General features: G+C 49.0%; 1 protein-coding gene across 3 annotated transcripts in view; it reads right to left on the minus strand.

Moving 5' to 3' along the window:
* Positions 1-18,691, minus strand: part of LOC144164386 (eukaryotic translation initiation factor 2-alpha kinase 1-like) — a 357,352-nt gene that overhangs the window by 149,060 nt on the left and 189,601 nt on the right. For all 3 annotated transcript variants that reach the window (XM_077694911.1, XM_077694912.1, XM_077694910.1), the window contains 2 exons: positions 2,595-2,708; positions 2,445-2,533 (listed from right to left, as the gene is read on the minus strand). In XM_077694911.1, coding sequence (XP_077551037.1) covers positions 2,445-2,533; positions 2,595-2,708 — 203 coding nt within the window. The remainder of the gene's footprint in view (positions 1-2,444; positions 2,534-2,594; positions 2,709-18,691) is intronic.

An 18,691-nucleotide genomic window follows, 5' to 3' on the forward strand; every position in this document is an offset into this window, starting at 1 on the left:
TGTGACTTTTCAATTCTATGTGCAATATGTTAGGTTTATGTATACATTTTAACACTCATATAGCAAACATTACGCCAACCTCAAGAAAAATTTGAAAATCATACCTTTATTAGCCTTCGTAATGCCCTAACATTCAATCTTTCTGAAGGGGATTTCTGAGGCACATGATTTCACAGTAAACCGCACAACGGTGATTCCATGAATTTAACATTGGCCTTTGTTTAAATCAGCGTAAGAAAAGGAGTGCTTTCTTCATTATAGCAAAGCTCTAAACTAAAATGTATGATTTCCAGCTCTCTGGCCCTGCATTCGTTAACGATCACTTGACAAGGCATGCTTATCAACTGTTGGGAGTCAGCTTTAGAACCATAAAGTGACCCGCTGGAGGTATGAGCGGAAAGCTGGTAGCAAAATACACGCTGCAATAAATGAAACATTGTTTGCATGCCCATCCTTGGTATTCATTGCCTCCCCAAGGCGACTTGCTTTCAGGACAATAAGAAATGAGTGGAAATGGCGCTGATCAAGTCGTCGGATGACCCCGATATCAAATTGTTACGCTTACATACGCTAAGTTTTATATAGATAACTGCCTATCTCTCTTTCACCTAAGTAAGAGATACTGGAATTAAATAGGATACATTTTCAAAACTTTTTTGCGAACAATGATATCACAATTCATCGATTTGTGTTTTCTGTAACACGGTTATAAAAGCATCATTCTGGGCCGGAGGGTTATGGTTATCTTTATTTCGACCTCACCAGGCTACTAGTCGAGGTGGCGATATGTAAATGATAAACATGCTTACAAAATTACAATCGCAATTTTGTGAATAAGTAGAAACGTTCAATGTCCTTCAAGCAGTCTTAAGTCTCTCAGTGATTCAATATGTAAGCCGCGATCTTGCAATGAGTCCCGACCTATTTTTCTGGTAACATCTTCAGCCTCATCCAGGTTCAATGTCCGTCATAATGGACGACGTTAATATAAACACACCGGGTATTGATGCAAACTCTAGGAAACGTAATAAAGCAAGACAAAGAGAAGGCTCTTTTTTTAAAAAGCAGAGATTTTTGCCCGCATTTGCTAACACCTACAAGCTTTTCTGTTAGGGATCGGGGATGTCGGGAAAAAAAGCCCTAGAAAGAAGTTGGCGGAAAAAAACTGGCGCTGCTGGACATGCTTTATGGACGATTTTTCATATTGTGTCACAGAATTCAGAATTTTAAGTGTGACCAATGTCCTGCAGATAGGAAAACGAACTTTTTAGAGCCTGACGCCGCTTGAGGGGCACATCCATGGTCCTAGGATAGTCTTCAGAGTTACCAGACCTTGTTCTAGGCGTTCAATATCTTCAAAAAATACCGAAGTGTTGGTGCGAAGTAGGCCACATATTGTAATAAAATATGTTCAACGGTTTCTACAGAAGAACAGTTGTCACAGTACCGGCTGGTGTCATTACGTACGGTAACGTAATTACACTGTCACGTCATACGGGTCTGTGCAGCACAACGGCATTGCCACTGAGTCACCGGGATGGGCGAGTGTGCGAATCATATGAAGAATATCATCCCCATAGCAAAAAAACAATCCCTTGCTACAGCCTCAACCTTCCATGTCAACAAGAAAGTAAAAAGCATTGCGCATAAAAATTATTACCCTTAAAAGCGGTTGCACCTAATTAGAGTATCCAAATGCTGAAGGAGCTTGGTAGAGAACGTAATGCAACGTAGTATTTGTAAACAGCGTCAATGCTTGAAGACAATTACTTTGAACGGGCGCAATAGCTGTCGAAACACTTTAAGGCTGGCAGGTTGGCAAAAACAGCACACATCCCATCACTCGATCTTGAAATCCGCGACCTGTCAGATATTACCCTCAAATTCCAACGTTTTCCGTTCCGGACTGCCAGTGGGCGACGACCACTGTCAGTTACAGTTCCTGGACAACACGCAACCTAAGTCCATTTATTTGTTCATAGAGGAAAGTAACATCTAATTGCGAACAGCTTCTACAACTAACCACCCGTAACACCCCCCCCCCTAAGAAACAGCGGAAGAAACGCTAGTGAGTCCGAGAATGGGACGAAGAAAAAAAAAAGAGCAGTGATGATTCCCCTTTCAAACCACCTCTCCCATATTCTTCGGAAATTGCCCCTTAACCCTTCAATGAATTGTTTCTGGAATGAAAACCCTTTAACACAGACTCTTCAAATGTGCCGTTTTTGCCCTCTTCGGACATCCCAATGTCTACTCCCCTTCCGCTATGAGGAAGACACGTAAATCACTGCGCGAAAAGCGCACGCTTAGAAATACATGTTGAAATCTTACTTCTACACGTTTTGGTGCATAGAAAACAGATATTTCAATAACGGTACTAGCTTTACGCACAACATTTACCTGGGAACGCTAGCCACTTAAAGTGCACCATGTAATAGGCTTACCAGAAATTTTTTAGACAGCGCTGCTGCTTCTTTGGGCCGCCCTGCCGCCCTGCCGCCCTGCTGCTGATTTGCTACACGTCTTCTTATTTCTGCAAAAAAAGGTGTCCTAGATGAAATATACGCCCTATGGCGCATCGGACTTAAGCCTACCTTCACAAGCCCACTTCCATGCTTGCAATTGTTTAAAAACGCCTCCTGTTCCAATGAAAGCGAAGGTTTGCTCCGTGTGTTGTAGCATAATAAGTCGCACCTTGTGTGGAACACCTTGAAAAACCAAAAAGCATCAGGTTCTGAACAGCCCACAAAAAATGCATTCAGATATACTATTAATTATTATTTAATTATCTGACACCCTCAATGCCTTGCGTCACAACAGTCGGGGATGGATGCCCACACAAAAACAAAACATAATAACGGGCACTCTAAAACAACATAGAATTAAACGTAGACGGCATAGAGAAGCCAACAAAACAAAATATAAAACTAGAAAAGCCCCTAGAAGCGCCCGAAAGAAACGCATTAATATATATCATTACGAGGTTAATTGACAGGGTGGCTGGAGGGCGGTCGCGTAGCCTTCTGTATGCTTTCGTTGTCGTGAACTCTGAGGCTAATTGATTATGAGGTTTAACACGCCGACACTACAGAGGCGGTGAGGCCGGCAATACTGGAGGTCCCAGATTGATTTTCACTATCTGGGGATCTTTAACATCCCAATTACAAATGCGGGCGCCGCAGCCGCGAATCGAACCCGCATCCGTGGACTCATTAGCACAAAGGCTTACCCAGTGCCACGCCGGCTGGTTGTACAGCGGTTCGAAGCCGCCCCTTCCGGAGGCAGTTCGACGCGCAGCACTATCGACGTAGCTGCTTAACGTCGATCCAAAGTGCACGCAGCCCCTTTGGGTATATTGTCCATCACCGCAGAGATATTAGCCATGCACTACACATACCTAATTAAGGAATTGCTTCGTTGCCACATTATCTTTTTTATAACCACCCCGCTGGTAAAATACGAGCAACCCTGGCCACTCAAGGTGATGCGATGACTAGAGGGTCATAGTAAGGCTTCGTGCACTGTACGTGAAGTTTTTCGCAGTCACAACGACGAAGGTCGGCTGTGCCAGAGATCGGCTAGACGACGTAACTGGCGCGAGACGTGCCCTCGATGACTCGGTAGTGGCAGTGGTCTCACTAAAAAAACCGAGGCGTCTTGAACGGAATCCGCAGCCGCACGAAGGATCTGAGACGTAGGTAGGTGCTCCGGCCGAGGCGTCATAGGGAAATATTTGGTGTCCCTGTTCCACAGCCGTAAAGGATTGATAGAATCGGTGGCACTCTTAGTCGTGCTCTACAATTTCTGAAATTGGCGTGCACTTAGGAATGCCAGAGGAATAGGGAAGAATGGTGTGCAATGGGCCAGAAGGTTCAGGCCCATGCAGCAAGAAGGATGGGCAGGAGACTGGCGTAGTTCATGTCACCGTATTGAGTCCTACGTGACGAAGGGCAAAACTGGATCAAAAATAGATTGATTGGTTTGAAGAAACATACACATAAAGGCTATCGCCGGGCGTACGATTCATCACTTGGTGAGCCAGTTTTTTTGTGAGTTGTATATTGTAACAGGAAGAGGAAGAGGTCGACGTGGAGCCGGGCAGCAGCCAGAGGGGGAGGAAGTTAAGGAGGTGAAAGGACGCGCACCGGACTGTTGTTTGTCTACTTAGTGAACTCGACCCAATAAAGGGGAACATTACATTTGGCGCAGTCGACTATTCCGGACAATGTGGGTGTTGTTGAATCTGACCCAGCGTGAAGATAGTCGTCTGGTGGTCAGCGGTTACCAAGAGAACGGTGATTTTGCGACCGTGATCCTCCCAGACAAGGTCAGCACACCTGACTTCATATCTTTCCTTGCCAGGAAAGATAAACTGACGCTAGACGAGTTAGCGTTGAAGAGTAACATCAAGGTGAACATGCGCGCCGCTGATTTTCAAGCTTGGGTGATTAAGCCAAGTGAATCAGTGAACGCAAGGTCAGACCATCCAGAGGAACCCACGCGTATCATGGAACACATTTTGCGTTTGTAAGAACAACACCTTCAGCAGCAACAGAAATATATGTCTTTCATGAAATTGAGTCGTGAGCCGTCGCGGTAGCGATAGAAAGTTAAGCCCGATTGTTTTGATGGTACCACCTCAAGTCCAGCAGCATGGATTCAGTTCTACGAATACGCGTGCTCCAACAATCACTGGATAAGAGACTCTAAACAAATAAATAACCTACGAGTATAACTTTCGGGGAACGCGAAGAAGTGGTTTGAATTGCGGATGGCAGGGAACGCTGACAAGCCCTGGGCCCACTGGCACACCAGCTTCATCCGCGCATTCGACTTGAACCCCGTTGAGCGTTGGGATCAGGCCATTTTTTTAAACACAAGGAGAGGACGTTGGAGGATTACTTCTACGAGAAGCGAAGACTCCTGCAGCTTGCCGATCCTAATCTCCCTGAGTCGTCCATTGTACCACTCATCATCCATGGTATGACAAAAGCCGTTCAACGCCAGGTTCTTCCAAGGGCTCCTACCACAGCGCAAGGACTCCTCCTTGCGCTGAGGGACGTCTGCGTCGACCTTCTGCCGCCAATAGGCCAGACCCGACAGTACGACACTGCTCGGAATGCCATACTATCGGTCGGCAAGCTTAGTGGTGCTCATCAGCCAAAAAACGACTAAAAGAGGGTGATCGGTCCCACCCAAAGACCTCAAGCGAGGCTGCGTACTTAATTAAATCTGATTCCAATTTGCTGTATGCACCAATGTATGTCAGCGGGCGACTCGAAAACGTTTTAGTGGACCCCGGAGCATCAGTGTGCATCATGAGTACAGGACGTGCCTCGCCAGATGACATATTTCCTGGTCGGGTTGTCCAGGTACATGGCTACCATGGCACTGCTAGGGTGCTTGATAAATGGACGCGCGTCGACGTCGAGTACCAGGAAAGTAAAGTGCTCGTAGAAGCATTACTAATAGACGACGCGAAGTTTAATTTCATCCTAGCCCGTCCTGACATGAAGAGATTGAGGTTCAACCTTTCTTGGAAGGATGAGGTGCTCGTTGACCATCCCGCTGAGACGATATGCGAAAAAAACCATATGGCATATCCTACGAAAAACAGAAGTGGCTAAAAACGTAACTGCAAAGTCTGGTGGAGTATCGTATCATCCGACCTTCCGTATCAACATTTGCGTCATTTATCACAACGGTTCTCAAGGAAGATGGTACATATAGGCTGTGCACAGGCTACAGGCTTGTGTTCCCGTACCCAATGCCAAGAATAGACGACATCATCAATGAAACCGGCGGTTGCTCTTGGTTCTGTCGAGTCGATCTGTGCAAAGGGTATTGGCAAGTACCACTTCAGAAGGAATACAAGCACTTCACTGCATTCGTGACTCCTTTTGGTTCATATGAGTACAACAGACTCCCCTTCGGCTGGAAGAATTCTGGAGCATGGTTCCAGAAAATGATGGACACCATCCTACAAGAGTTCACTGGACAATTTTGTGGAGTGCACGTCGACGACATAATAATCTATTCCAGGAGCAGAGATGACCACATATCACATCTCTCACAGGTGCTAGACGCCCTTAGTAAAGCTAAACTGAATATTAATTTCAAGAAGAGTGAGTTTTTAAAAAATTCTGTTGTCTTTCTGGGAAGAGTTTTCGATGGCAAGACAAAAAGCACGAAAGAGGAATCCGTCAAGCGAATTTTACAGCTATGCAAGCCCCATGACGTACATTCTCTACGCGTCTTCCTAGGACTCGCCGGCCACTTCAGGGCATTCATCAAGGATTGCGCCACTAAGTCGAAATGCCTCACAGGATTATTCACGCAGAAAGATGTTCCTTTTGAATGGACCAAGGAATGCGACAGCGCATATCAGGAGCTTACAAAGATAATATCGTCGGACCCAGTGTTGACGCTCCCAGAGTTCACCAAACCGTTTGAACTGACCACAGATGCATCGCATTACGGAGCCGGGGCGATGTTGTGCCAAAAAGATGACAAGGAGTCACCGAAAAGACAGCTCAGGGACATTGAATATTATTCTTACACATTTACCAAGGCAGAGATTAATTATTCTACGACCGAAAAAGAGGCACTGGTGGTATATATGGCGCTACGTTACCTCCGAACGTACTTAGAAGGCCGATGCTTCAGATTATTCACAGACAATCAAGCCTTGACCTATATACTGAATTTGTCCCATCCAAAAGGGCGGCTGGGCCGGTGGGTCAGTGAACTGCAGCAGTTCGCATTTGACATTGCCCACAGACCAGGTGACAAGCTACCGGACGCCGATGCCATGTCACGACTCCACATAACTGCCCCACGTGATGATCACCACGTGAGCGCGCTCTTATGGGATGGCACAGAGGCAATGTCGCTGAAAGATGGTCGCTTACAGGTACCGAAGACTAGTGTACCAAAAATCTTGGCTGTTTACCATGATTCACCTCACTCTGGCGTACATGACGGATTTTGGCCACATACTGGAAAATCAAGCAAAGATTTCATTGGAACACCATCACGCAAGACGTCTCTGAATACGTACGGACCTGTCACCAGTGTCAAATCTGCAAGGCCAAGTTCAAGCCCAGAGGTAGTGCTATGATCATCGCAGAACATTGCAAAGAACCATTCGCAACGATCCACTTTGATTTCGCGGACCTGAGAAACAAAAAGGCGAGGAAAGAAGCTGCACGCAAGCGTTCCTACTGGCAATTGATGAGCGCACGCGAATGGTCGCGTGTAAAGCCGGAAAGAAAGATGCAAGGAGCGTCATCTCTCTCTTGAACCGGGATATATTTAAAGACACCAAAACAATTGTTGCCGACAACGGACCAGCCTTTCGGAGCGAGCAGTTGAAGAATTGGGCTCTCCAGCGCAATGTGAAGCTGTGTTTCTCAGCGCCGTACCACCCTGAAGCCAACGGGTTAGCTGAGGGAGCTATACGTGACATCAAGCAGTTCATTTACCTCTATCCAGATTTCAAAGGTGGCTGGAAATGTGCTCTAGAAGCCGCTTTTGCACACACAACCACTCGCACACAAGCTTTGGGATGCAGTCCATACTTTGCATATCATGGAAAATCTGAGTGGCTGCATGCCGATCACCTCCTGGGGATTACCGATTCAATAGTACTCCGTGAACAAGAAAGGTCCGAGAGAGAAAGTGAAAGGTACCGGATCGCAATGAAGAAGGTTACGACCGTCTTCACACGGGCAAGGTTCCGAAAATTAACCTTGGGGATTATGTCCTTGTCCGGAAAGGCTTGCAGTGTTCAAAGGCTCCTTTTCCAGGGCCCTACATGGTTGTGAACACTGCTCGCAAACAAGGAATTTTGAAGTACGTATGGTACAATGGGCCTAATAACAACGTGGAAGCTGCGTCTATGTGCAACGTAGTACCGTATCAACCCAGGAGGGTTGACAACAGAGGGGCGGCGTGTGTAAAAGGAAGAGGAAGAGGTCGACGAGGAGCCGGGCAGCAGCCAGAGGGTGAGGGAGAACAGGAGGTGAAAGGACGAGAACCACACTGTTGTTTGTCTACTTAGTGAACTCGACCTAATAAAGGGGAAAGTTACATATATGGTACTCTTTCTGTGGGCAACTTGACCTTCCGGAAAAAGGGCTTGCAGAACGTCGGAAAAAAAGACGGGTTCCCGGTGGCTTAGAGATTCCTTGGGCGCTGTTACGAATCAGCATGCGGCTGTGCTTTGTGCAACACTCCTCGGCTGTGTGGCGAAGCCTCCACTACGTGTGCCTTTTAAGCAGGCCCCCGCTTGTCGGTGACTCACGCTTGCAGCCGACGGACTGAATTGCGTCGCTGCATGTCTGGATCGCTGGCGCCTCGACATCGACGTGATTCAAACTTCAGTGGCCCCGACGCAACACGCAGAGACTGGTCCGAAGGAGGTGGAAGCTGTTGTAGAGACCTCCTCTCTCCCATCTCTCGGACTCAGCGTGCGCCACTATTACCGACCGCTCACGAAAGAGTGTTGTGTGTGTCTGTACCATTCATATCGTGTGCACAATCTAGAGGGAACGCTTGTTTGACCGTTAGCGCTTTGGGTACAAATAAGACCCCCAAGCGCTGTAGTTCATTCCTGAGTGAGCAATGAATCAATGCTGTCACTCTGCTCGAGTCCTGTACTCTAACCTCGCCCGCCGGGGCATTGCTCTTGTGTGGCTCCCGCCCATCTCTCGACATGAAGTAAACAAGTTACGTTTGCCTTCGGCTTGTGGTCTTCGGTGCAGCAACATTGGCTGGCCACTCGCTTCACCACGCTACCAGACGCATGATGGAAGCGACGGAGGTCGGCTCGGATACGCCTTCAACGTATGCAGCAACAGCTTGTCAGGGGTGAGTCGACAACGTCGCAACAACTGGTTGGCAGCGGTCGTATGGCAACTTCGTAACACCTGGAGCCTGCGGTGCGAGATCCAACACTACGGACGTCGAGGCGGCTTCGGACTTCGCAGAATTCACGGTGGTCAATGGTGAGTGCGGGAATTTTCTTCAATCAGTTTTACCAGGCTTCTGAGGATAGCTGCTTGGGCGTGTGTTTTTGTGCCGTGGGTTATTCGCGGAAAACAATTTGGATCAGTGGGAAAGCCGTACTCTAGACCGGCCATGACTTTGAAGGAGTTGAAAAAACCGCAGTTATTGGAGCTTGCGAAAGAGTTGCGCTTGGATGTTTCGGACGCGCTGAGAAAGCCAGAGCTGATGCAGGCTATAGTCGCTGTTGGTGCTGACGATGACGAGCTGTCTGAGTGCATTGAGCTGATCAATGGCAGGGAGACCGCTAAACGTCAGGCTGAAGAGGCTGAGCGCCAGCGTGAGGAACGCGAGGAAAAAGAGCGAGAAGGGAAGCTACAGCATGAGCTGCAAATGAAGCGTCTAGAGATAGAACAATTCTTGATCAAGGCGTGAAAGTGACAGAAGCGCGCTAAGCGTGCAGCCTGCACCGACTAAGTGACCTACGTTGCGAATGTCTGACCTAATGCGACCCTTCAAGGTAGGAGACGACATCGGTCTTTTTTTGGTCAACTTCGAGTGTACATGCGAGAGGGCCCAGTTTAGCCGAGGCTCATGGCCGCAAAAGCTGCTTACGCTTTTGCCAGGTGAGGCATCCCACGTGATGGCCCGCTTGCCAAAGGAGGAGGCGGAGGACTACCAGCAAGTCAAGTCGAGCCTCTTGCGTAAGTACAGGCTGTCAGCAGAGGCGTTTCGCCAGAAATTCCGTGAAGCTGAGAAAGCTAAGGGCGAGTCATACTCGGCGTTAGCCTACAAGCTGAGGGTTAGTAATGAGGAGTGGCTCAAAGAGGCTAAGGCTTTCGGAGAGCACGACAAGGTAGTTGAGTGCTTCGGTCTTCAGCAGTTTTACCGCCGACTACCGGAGAAACTGAGACTATGGGTGCAAGATAGGCCAGGGGTAAATACTGTGGATCAGGCATCTCAGCTAGCCAACGAGTTCGTCGCACGACGAGGTGCGCAGGGGTCGAAAGACGGCCAAAAACGTTCAGGCCGAGGCCTGATAAGTCAGGGCCTAAAGGCAGAGGTCCCCAGGAAGACGGTGGAGCAAAGGAAGTCGTTTTCGAGGATGGGGAAACTGGCCGCAAAACGAAAAGAGAGAAGACGCTGAGGAGCAGCGCAGAAAGCAAGCTTTTGAAGCTCGCAAACAGGGTGCGTGTTACAACTGCGGCGAGACGGCATATTTCCCTGCGAGTTGCAAGAAGGGAAAACTCGTCTTTCACGTGCTGGACCAGAGTGAGGACATCAAGCAGTTTGTGGAGCCGTACGTACGTGAGCTTGTCGTCAACGGTAAACAGTGTCGAGTTCTTCGCGACTCCGTGGCGACAGTAGACATGATCCACCCTTCGTACGTTGAACCGGATCAGCTGACGGGACAGTGTGTTTGGGTGAAGCCGGCTGTGGCAGCACGGATATGTGCCTGCCGATTGCTAAGGTCACCATCGCAGGTCCGTTTGGTGAACTTGTCACGCAGGCGGCAGTATCCCCACAACTTCTTCCAGAATACAGGTACCTATTCTTGAGCAGGTTGGATCAGCTGTTACACAAACAGGGTCAGATTTTTGAAGCGCTTCCTCGCAAACTATCAGCTAAGCTCGCTGCGAAGGGCTCAAGTAAGAATAGTGTCGCCACCTCTGAGAAGAACGGGGAGACTCAGAGAGATAGCAAAGATGGGGCATTTCCGGTGGCTCAGGGCAAGGTAATCCCACTGTGTGTAAGGCCCTCAGTGTGAGCGGAGATGTGTAAGCGTCGTGTTGTGAGTGCTCAAGTTCACAGGAGGCCTTGAAAACGTTAGCGTTCAACCTCCAACTGAGATACGCGATGTCGAGCAAGGACCAGAAGTGCTAGTAGCGATTCCGGTGTCGCCTGGGGTTGAGGCGTCTTCAAAGCCCGGGCAGTTAGTACCTAGTGTAGCCTTGGCAGCTGGCAAAGAGAACAAAAACACCCTTCGGTGCTCACTTACCGACGGTGTCACAAAAATGTGCCGCAACAGTTCCAGTGGGCGCCTGCCGTGTGGCAGCGCCGTACGCACACATTGCGCCGGGTCTCAGCGGACCTTGGAGGGGCCGACAACGAAAGCGCACGCCTTCCTCGAGCGGTGGAAATTAGGGCAGTCTTGTCCGCGCGGTCCAGATCATAATCATCATCATAATCATCATCATCATCATCATCACCACCAGCCTATGAACCCCACTGAAAGGCAAAGGCCTCTCCCATTATTCTCTAATTACCCCGGTCCTGTGCCAACTGTGACCAATTTATCCACGCAAACTTCTTGGTCTCATCTGCCCATGTAACTTTCTGCCACCCCCCGCAACGCTTGCCTTTTCTAGGGATCCACATTGTTTCCCTTAATGACCAACGGTTTTCTTGCCTTTGCATATCGACTTTGTTTCCCTTAATGACCAACGGTTTTCTTGCCTTCGCATTACATGCCCTTCCCATGTTTATTTCTTCTTAATTTCTACTAATATGTCCTTAACACGCGTTTGTTACACCTATCATTTTCCGCTCCATTGCCCGCTGAGTCGTTCTCAATTTAAGTTGACCCCCCTCTTAGTGAGCCTTTAACAATCTACCTCGTAGGTGAGTACCGGTAAGATGGAGCTCTCATAAACGTTCTTCTTCAGGGACAATGGTAGGCTGCCATTCATTACCTGAGAATGTCTGCCGTATGCACTCCACCCCATTCTGATCCTTCTAATTATCTCTGCCTCATGATTTAATCCCGGGTCAAAACTTGTTCTAAGTAGATATATTCCCTTACCACTTCCACTACCTCGCCCCCTATCTCAAACCGCTGTGCTGTCCCGAGGTTATTGATCCTTACTTTGGTTTTCTGCATAATAATTTTCAGGCCCCCGGTTCTACTCTGTTCGTCCAGTGCGAAAAGCATGCTTTGCAATTCGTCCACCCACTTAATTAGCAAGGCAACGTCACCAGCAAATCTGAGGTTACTGAGGTATTCTCCATTAACACTTACTCCCACCTGTTCCCAATCCAACGTCACGACATTTAACCGGTCATCGCCGAATTAAGGAAGAAATTTGTTGATCACCCAAACAATAACCAAACATTCGTTTTCCGCAACAGATAATTCTCGCTTACCCTTCGAGAAGTACTTCTCGTGAAGGCAACTGCGTAATAGACCCTTTGCAAAATGGCCAAATCGTTGGCGGAAAAGCAGCAAGCCACTCTGGCAACGCTGTGCACCCGCTGCGCCGCCATTACAAAGGAAGCAAAAAGGCTGCGAGCACAGAGTTTCTATGGGGTAGCTACCGTCCACCGTCCCCGTAATTGCATACGCGTCGTGGGGCAACAGACTCGTGAAGCCGTGGGCGAAAACGTGCAACCGCAACGGCGTTGCTTCGACCTGCTTCCTTTCTAATGGCGTCGTCGCGTTCACCACCAGTGTTACGACCGCTGAATTCCCAGTGTTGTCCGCCCTTTTGCAAAGGGTCTATTATGGAATCCTGACGCGCATTGCGGGAGGTCGGCCATAAAACGGACACCACAGGCATCAGTGTGCGTTTCTGCTGAGAGGAATAGGTGAATTTGGCGCAGCATTGCAGGTGAAGTACAGAAGCGTCTTAAGTCTTCAAAAGCGTCTTCGCAAGCAGGCGGCTAGTAGACAAGCGCCTTTTTAAAACGAAGCTTTTTACCTCTACTGGCCAACGGTTTCGTCGTGGCGCGCGTCACAAGAAACTCCAGCGGCTGGGGGAGCGCTTTCTGGAGGCGACCACAAAGTAAGATAAACAGTAGCGCCGTCTTCGCTCTCCACGACGGGCCCTTAATGTCCCTCACTCACGGAGCCCATTGTAGATGGCGCGGCGAATGGGTGCGATTACCCAGCGTTCTCCGCGCGCCAGAGGAGCCTGCTCAACCCGGCGGGCGCGGCGGCCATAGAGTTTCACACTAATATACGCTAGATGGGACACTGGAGCTGTAATCGTTCAACCATCATGGGGCTGATTGTGTTACGTCCTCTCATGATTTCGGAACTTGGCTTAACTTGAAGCTTGGCGGTTGTTATCCGCACTTGGCTTCGGATTTTTCTGCGCCATCAGTTTCGGTTTCGGCATCGGAAGCGTCGAGGGCTCGTTCCGGGGCAAAATTGCAGTTAGCGCCCGATTCCAGTGGCTGCAATTATGAAATACTGCTCGGCTGGAATGAAGTGGATGCTCAACCCATGACCATGCAAACTTGTGGAATACGATACAGCCGGCCTGCTTCAGCCACACGCCATCACTGACTCGCACGAAAAAAGCAAATGTTTTCCTGCCCAATCGGCCTAATCGTCAGCTTCAATAGGCTCAGCCATGTATACACTTTAGAAATATCTTACGGTGTGATAGTAGAATTCTTCTAAACCTCATAAACAGGAAGTACGATTTGCTTACGCGCATAATAATTTAGACACTAATAAAGATCAGTTATAGCTTCTGTATTTAGAAAAAAGTACTTTGGGTAAAGTCAACATAACAGCTGGGTCAAGCCACGTTCGAAAATCACGCATTCTCAAGGCATGGCCGCCTTCTGGGGGGTTGAAGCCGCCATTCGGCGGCTCACATAGACACTAGTGCCAGTGCACCCTCTACCGGATATTAGTATGAAACTCTATGGCGGCGGCGACTGCGGGACCCATTCTGTTGGCTTTCCCGTCAGCTTAGCGACGGTTGTTGTGGGCCTCTTTTGGCGACGCTTCGCGTCAATAGCGCACTTACTTGAAACGGCATGATTAACGTGTTCGACAGCACCTCCTGCGTTACCCGGACCCGAGGGAATTAAGTGGGCGTACGGCAAAGATACATTAAGGATTGCTGTCGGGGCGAGAAAACAGCATGTAGAGACCACATACAGACATCGGGCCGCTAGCGAAACGCTATCATTTCTGCACAGCGTGCCACGAGTGGGACTACGTTTTCTGGACCCGTGAATACCAATTTCGTTGTGTTATAACCGGTATTACAAAAGGTGAATGGAGCAACCGCTTCTGATAAATCTCGGTTATAAAACTTCCCTCGGCTTTCTCGCAATTCTGAAACTTACTAAACTAACTAGCCTAATTCGGTATAAATGGGAATCACTAAGCTCATATGCCGAATGGTTTCGGTGTCTGCGCTTGGGTTGCGTGGTGGTGTAGCCCCAAGCTAGCACATCAGGATGGCTAGGTCCTGGTGTCTCACCCTTCAAAAGAGGATCCTCTCTTGTTTTCTTTCTTCCGACGCACCGCCGGGCTACAGCGGCGGCGTCCAGCGCTCTTGCCCGGCGGTGGCCGACGCTGCTGCGTTCTGGGTACCACCTCCGTTAATTCCAGGTAGCGTACTTACCCTAATTCTTACGCACACTTTTTTCCGGAAAAATAGGTCGAAAAAGCGCATGCGCGTTAGAATCGGATACGAAACCGAAACAGCCGAAACAGTAGAAATTTCGTCCCACCCCTCGCCATCGCCAAAGCTTTTAGCAACAATTTTTCGGACGCAGGAAGCATAGCTGCCTAAGCTTTTCTATCGGCAATCACACAAATCGTCAAATCGTTCCAGTTGCGCGCTTGATAACAGCAACGGCAGCAGCGGCTCTCTCGCGTTCAAAACAAGAGGTCGGTTGAAGCGTGCGCCTCTGCAGAAGCTCGCTTGATGGGCGTGCGAGGCGTGGGCCACGATCCCATCGACCATGGTTGAACGTTCGTTCAAAAGTGTGGCATCGCAAAAGCGCTTGACGGCACCGAGGACGGGATGTTGTCAGCGGAGAGCGACGAGGAGTGAGATAAGTGAGATTACTTCGGGAAATAAATCGCCCCTTTCTCTCGCATTCGTTTTTCTTGCTCACAAAGTTCCGTGCGCGTTAGAATTGGAGGTGCACGTTTTTTCGTTTTTTTTTGCCAGGAAAATCGGGTGCGCGTTACAATCGGGTAATTACGGTAATGCTGGCAGAATACCTGGTTTCACTCTTTGTAGAGCCACGGGTGTGATTTCAAGAGACGTCGCATGCGCAATTGTTGTGGGTGTCCTTTACAGCTTTGCTTTCCAACCACCTTCACACCGTGGGTTGGAGCCAAATGGTTTTCATTTAGGGGCTTCGTGAAAAGTTCGATGATGGTGGGAAAACAAGCCGGGGAAGCTCCGGAAGTCTCCAATTGTAGCCGGCTTTGGCAAATCGACTACACGAAGCATGACCAGGTCAGGAAGGATGCGATCTTTGAATAGAAAATGGCCTGTATTGAATTTCTTGCGACAAGCAAAGCCACAAATCTTCGAGCTACGTTGTAACCCAGCAGACGCAAGGCAAGTCAACACGTGTTCAAAGCGCTCAAGGTGCGTAGTAAAATCTGGTGTATAATCAACAATGTCGTCCAATTAATAGATTCTTGCATCCCGTCATGTGTAACGAAAGGCGTTTTTGAACGATAAGATTCAATGACGGGCACTTCCCGATTGTCAGAACGTAGATCTAGTAGCAAAACTCAGCCCAGTGCAGGCCGTCGAAAGCGTCATCAATGCGAGGGGGCTGGTGTCGTCGTTATGCATGATCTTGTTCAGACGCCTTGACTAACGCACACGCCGATAGACCCGTCGGTACGGCCGATATCGGTACTAGTGTCGGTACTAGCGCACCGATATTCGCCTAGTACGGAAGTTGGACAGGCTCCTAAATATTTTCTTCTGCGTACTTGTCAATGTGCGCCTCCATTGATGAACGCACAGCAGAGGGCACACCTCATGCCTCGAAGAAAATGGGGCTTCCCCCTGCTTTAGTTCCAAATGTACTGGTCGGCCCGTGTGTCCTGTGGTGTCTTTGCGAAGGACGTCTTCATCAGTGGTGTAACTAGATGGGACGGCGCCCATCGCAAATATATTTTCGCGACCCACATTATTATTATTATTATTATTAGGCGCCATCTTGCGCGATAGGCGCCATAGGCGCCATCTTGCGCGCAAGATGGCGCCTAGTGCGTGTTCCCTCTACTCGCAGTGTTTCTACGGCAAACAAAAGTTTCTTCGTTGTGCTGACTGTCGGAAACATGTTCATGTGAAGTGTGTTACCTGGCCGGACGATGAGCTCAACATGCTGAAGTCTGGGGAGCGGCAGTTTACCTGCAATAAATGTGAGTGTGCCGCCGCTTTGCCTAGGCCTACCCGCGACATCGGCTTGACCGATGGAGCCGAAGCAGCCTCGGCGCATTCCCCTACCCGGCCGGCGGCGACGACGGCAGCGGCCACCCCTCCTAAGGAACCGGTTGACCTCGAGCAGGTTCCCCTGCGCGGCCTTCTCGTTCGCGCGCTCGAGGGAATCTCCTTTCTGACAGATCAGGTTTCCGGACTGAAGGAGGAGAATGAACAGATGCGCAGGGAGGCGGCGGCGAAGGCTGATGCACACGCAGCTGCTGTTAAATCGCTGCGGCAGGAAGTGCATGCGCTTCGCAACGAGCTGACGCGTCAACGCACTGAATCGACGTCGTTTCCTACTCTGGCGGCCACTACCAGTAGGCCTGTGTGGCCTGTGTGGCCTGCGCAGCCGGGCTCTGCTGGTGCGGTGGCGTCGCCGAAGTCGTCCGCCTGCGCTCTCCCGCCCAGCAACAAACCGTCGCCGGTTCCGACGCTCTCGCCGTCTGTATGTGGGCGCATGGGGCCAGTGCAGCCAAGAGCGCCCGGAACTGCTGCCTCGGACACGCCTTCGCTATCGTCCACCACTGGTGAGAGCCCACCACCTCTACAGGCAACTGGCTCTCGTCGTCCAACCAAGGAACGATCACCGGCGTGCTTTGGACTTGCAACAAGTACAACGTTGTCGGTCGCCAGTCAACATCGACGATCGAAGGCGCTGTTCGTGACAAAGCTGGCTCCTGAAACATCGTCTTCCCAGGTGTCGGCATATGTTTCTAGCGTCGCGATCGCACTGTTGGTGTGCAAACGGCTGAAAACGAAGTATGAATCCTATGCCTCATTTTACGTTGCAGTTGACGACGAAGCCTTTAAGAAGCTGCAGGACCCGGGCCTATGGCCGACAAACTGCCTTTTTAAACCTTTCCAGGGAATTCTTCATGATCGCCATCTGCACGCATCTGAGTTGAAAAATGAACAGGTCACTCATGATTAGGTCCCTTAACGTTTTGTATCAAAATGTTCGTGGTCTAAGGACTAAAGCAAACGAGTTTTTTTGTAATGTATCTTCCTCAATTTTTTCTGTGATTGTTCTTACGGAGACCTGGCTCTTACCCAGTATCTCTTCAAAAGATTATTTTCCGCCTTATTACAATGTGTTCCGCAGTGACCGTGCCACACCTGGCCTTAAACGCACGGGAGGGGGAGCTTTGATAGCCGTCAATAGCTCATTCAGATGCGTGAGGCGCGCAGACCTGGAGACAGAGGATGAGTCTGTCTGGGTTGACTTGTGTTGCATCGGTGGCGAGCGCGTCCTGCTTGGTGCATTTTACTTAGCTCCTAACATAGCTCCGGTTTCTTTTCAAACTTGTTTAGCATCGATTGAAAATGTAATTTCCTCACATCCTAGACACCGTATCGTGATTCCTGGTGACTTTAACTCGCCGGGAATAGAATGGGGTGACCTTAGTATTTCTCATTACAATAGCTACGTTCTTCAAAAGGCCTCATCCTTACTGGACTTCATTTCATTTACTGGTCTTCAACAGTGCAACTACGTTGTGAACTCTGCTGAGAGCTTACTTGACCTTTGTTTTTCAAACATCGAAAACTTCAGTGTCAACACAAGCCCTACTGGTTTGGTTACCCCGGACAATTACCATCCACCCTTATCCATAGTACTACCTATTCAAAGTGATGTGCCAAAGGACAAGCCACGTGTTTCCGAATTCCCCCGCTATAATTTTGCTGCAGGTGACTACATCAGTTTTTACCAGTACTTGTCGAATTTTGATTGGTCGGCAATCCTCGCGTCAAATGACCAAAATTTTCAGGTCAGCACTAAAAGGCAAAGAGCGTGCCCACCGAAAAGCTCAAAAGAGTGGGGAGACAAAATGGAAGCTAGAGTTTAAAGAATACCGTTCACTCTGTAAAAAACTGTATGATCGTGATCGGGCTGCATACATTACGTCCATAGAAAGCAATCTTAAAAGGAGCCTCAAAGATTTATGGAAATATATCCGCAGTAGGTCACCCCAGCATAACACTGAATGCATTAATCTTCTTAACTCCGATAGAGTAATCATTGATGATGTCCCTGCCGCGTTCGCCCAGCAGTTTAAAACGGTGTATAGAGATACCTGCGACGTTCCGTCAGCTCCGATGTCCGATTGTCGCGGTATGGCACCGAGCACGGCATTTTTAGGGGAGGAAATCGTGATAAAAAGCCTACGGGACGCGAATCCCTCGCTAGCCTGTGGCCCAGATGGCATTCCCATGGCTCTACTCAAGGCTTTCGATTCTATCCTTGCTCCAGTGCTTGTATGTGTGTTTAACAACTGTATTAGTACTGGCACGTTTCCTAACTGTTGGAAAATTGCTAAAGTTGTACCTGTACACAAATCCGGGTCAAAAACAGATGCAAAATTATAGACCGATTTCCCTCCTGTGCAGTGCTTCTAAAATTTTTGAATCTATAATTCATTCCCTCCTTACATCCAGAGTAAGATATGAAATTATTCCAAATCAACATGGTTTTATACGTGGGC

The sequence above is a fragment of the Haemaphysalis longicornis genome, unplaced genomic scaffold (genome assembly GCF_048455015.1).
Source record: "Haemaphysalis longicornis isolate Haplotype H1 unplaced genomic scaffold, Haemaphysalis longicornis Haplotype H1 scaffold_13, whole genome shotgun sequence".
NCBI classification, from domain to species: Eukaryota; Metazoa; Arthropoda; class Arachnida; order Ixodida; family Ixodidae; genus Haemaphysalis; species Haemaphysalis longicornis.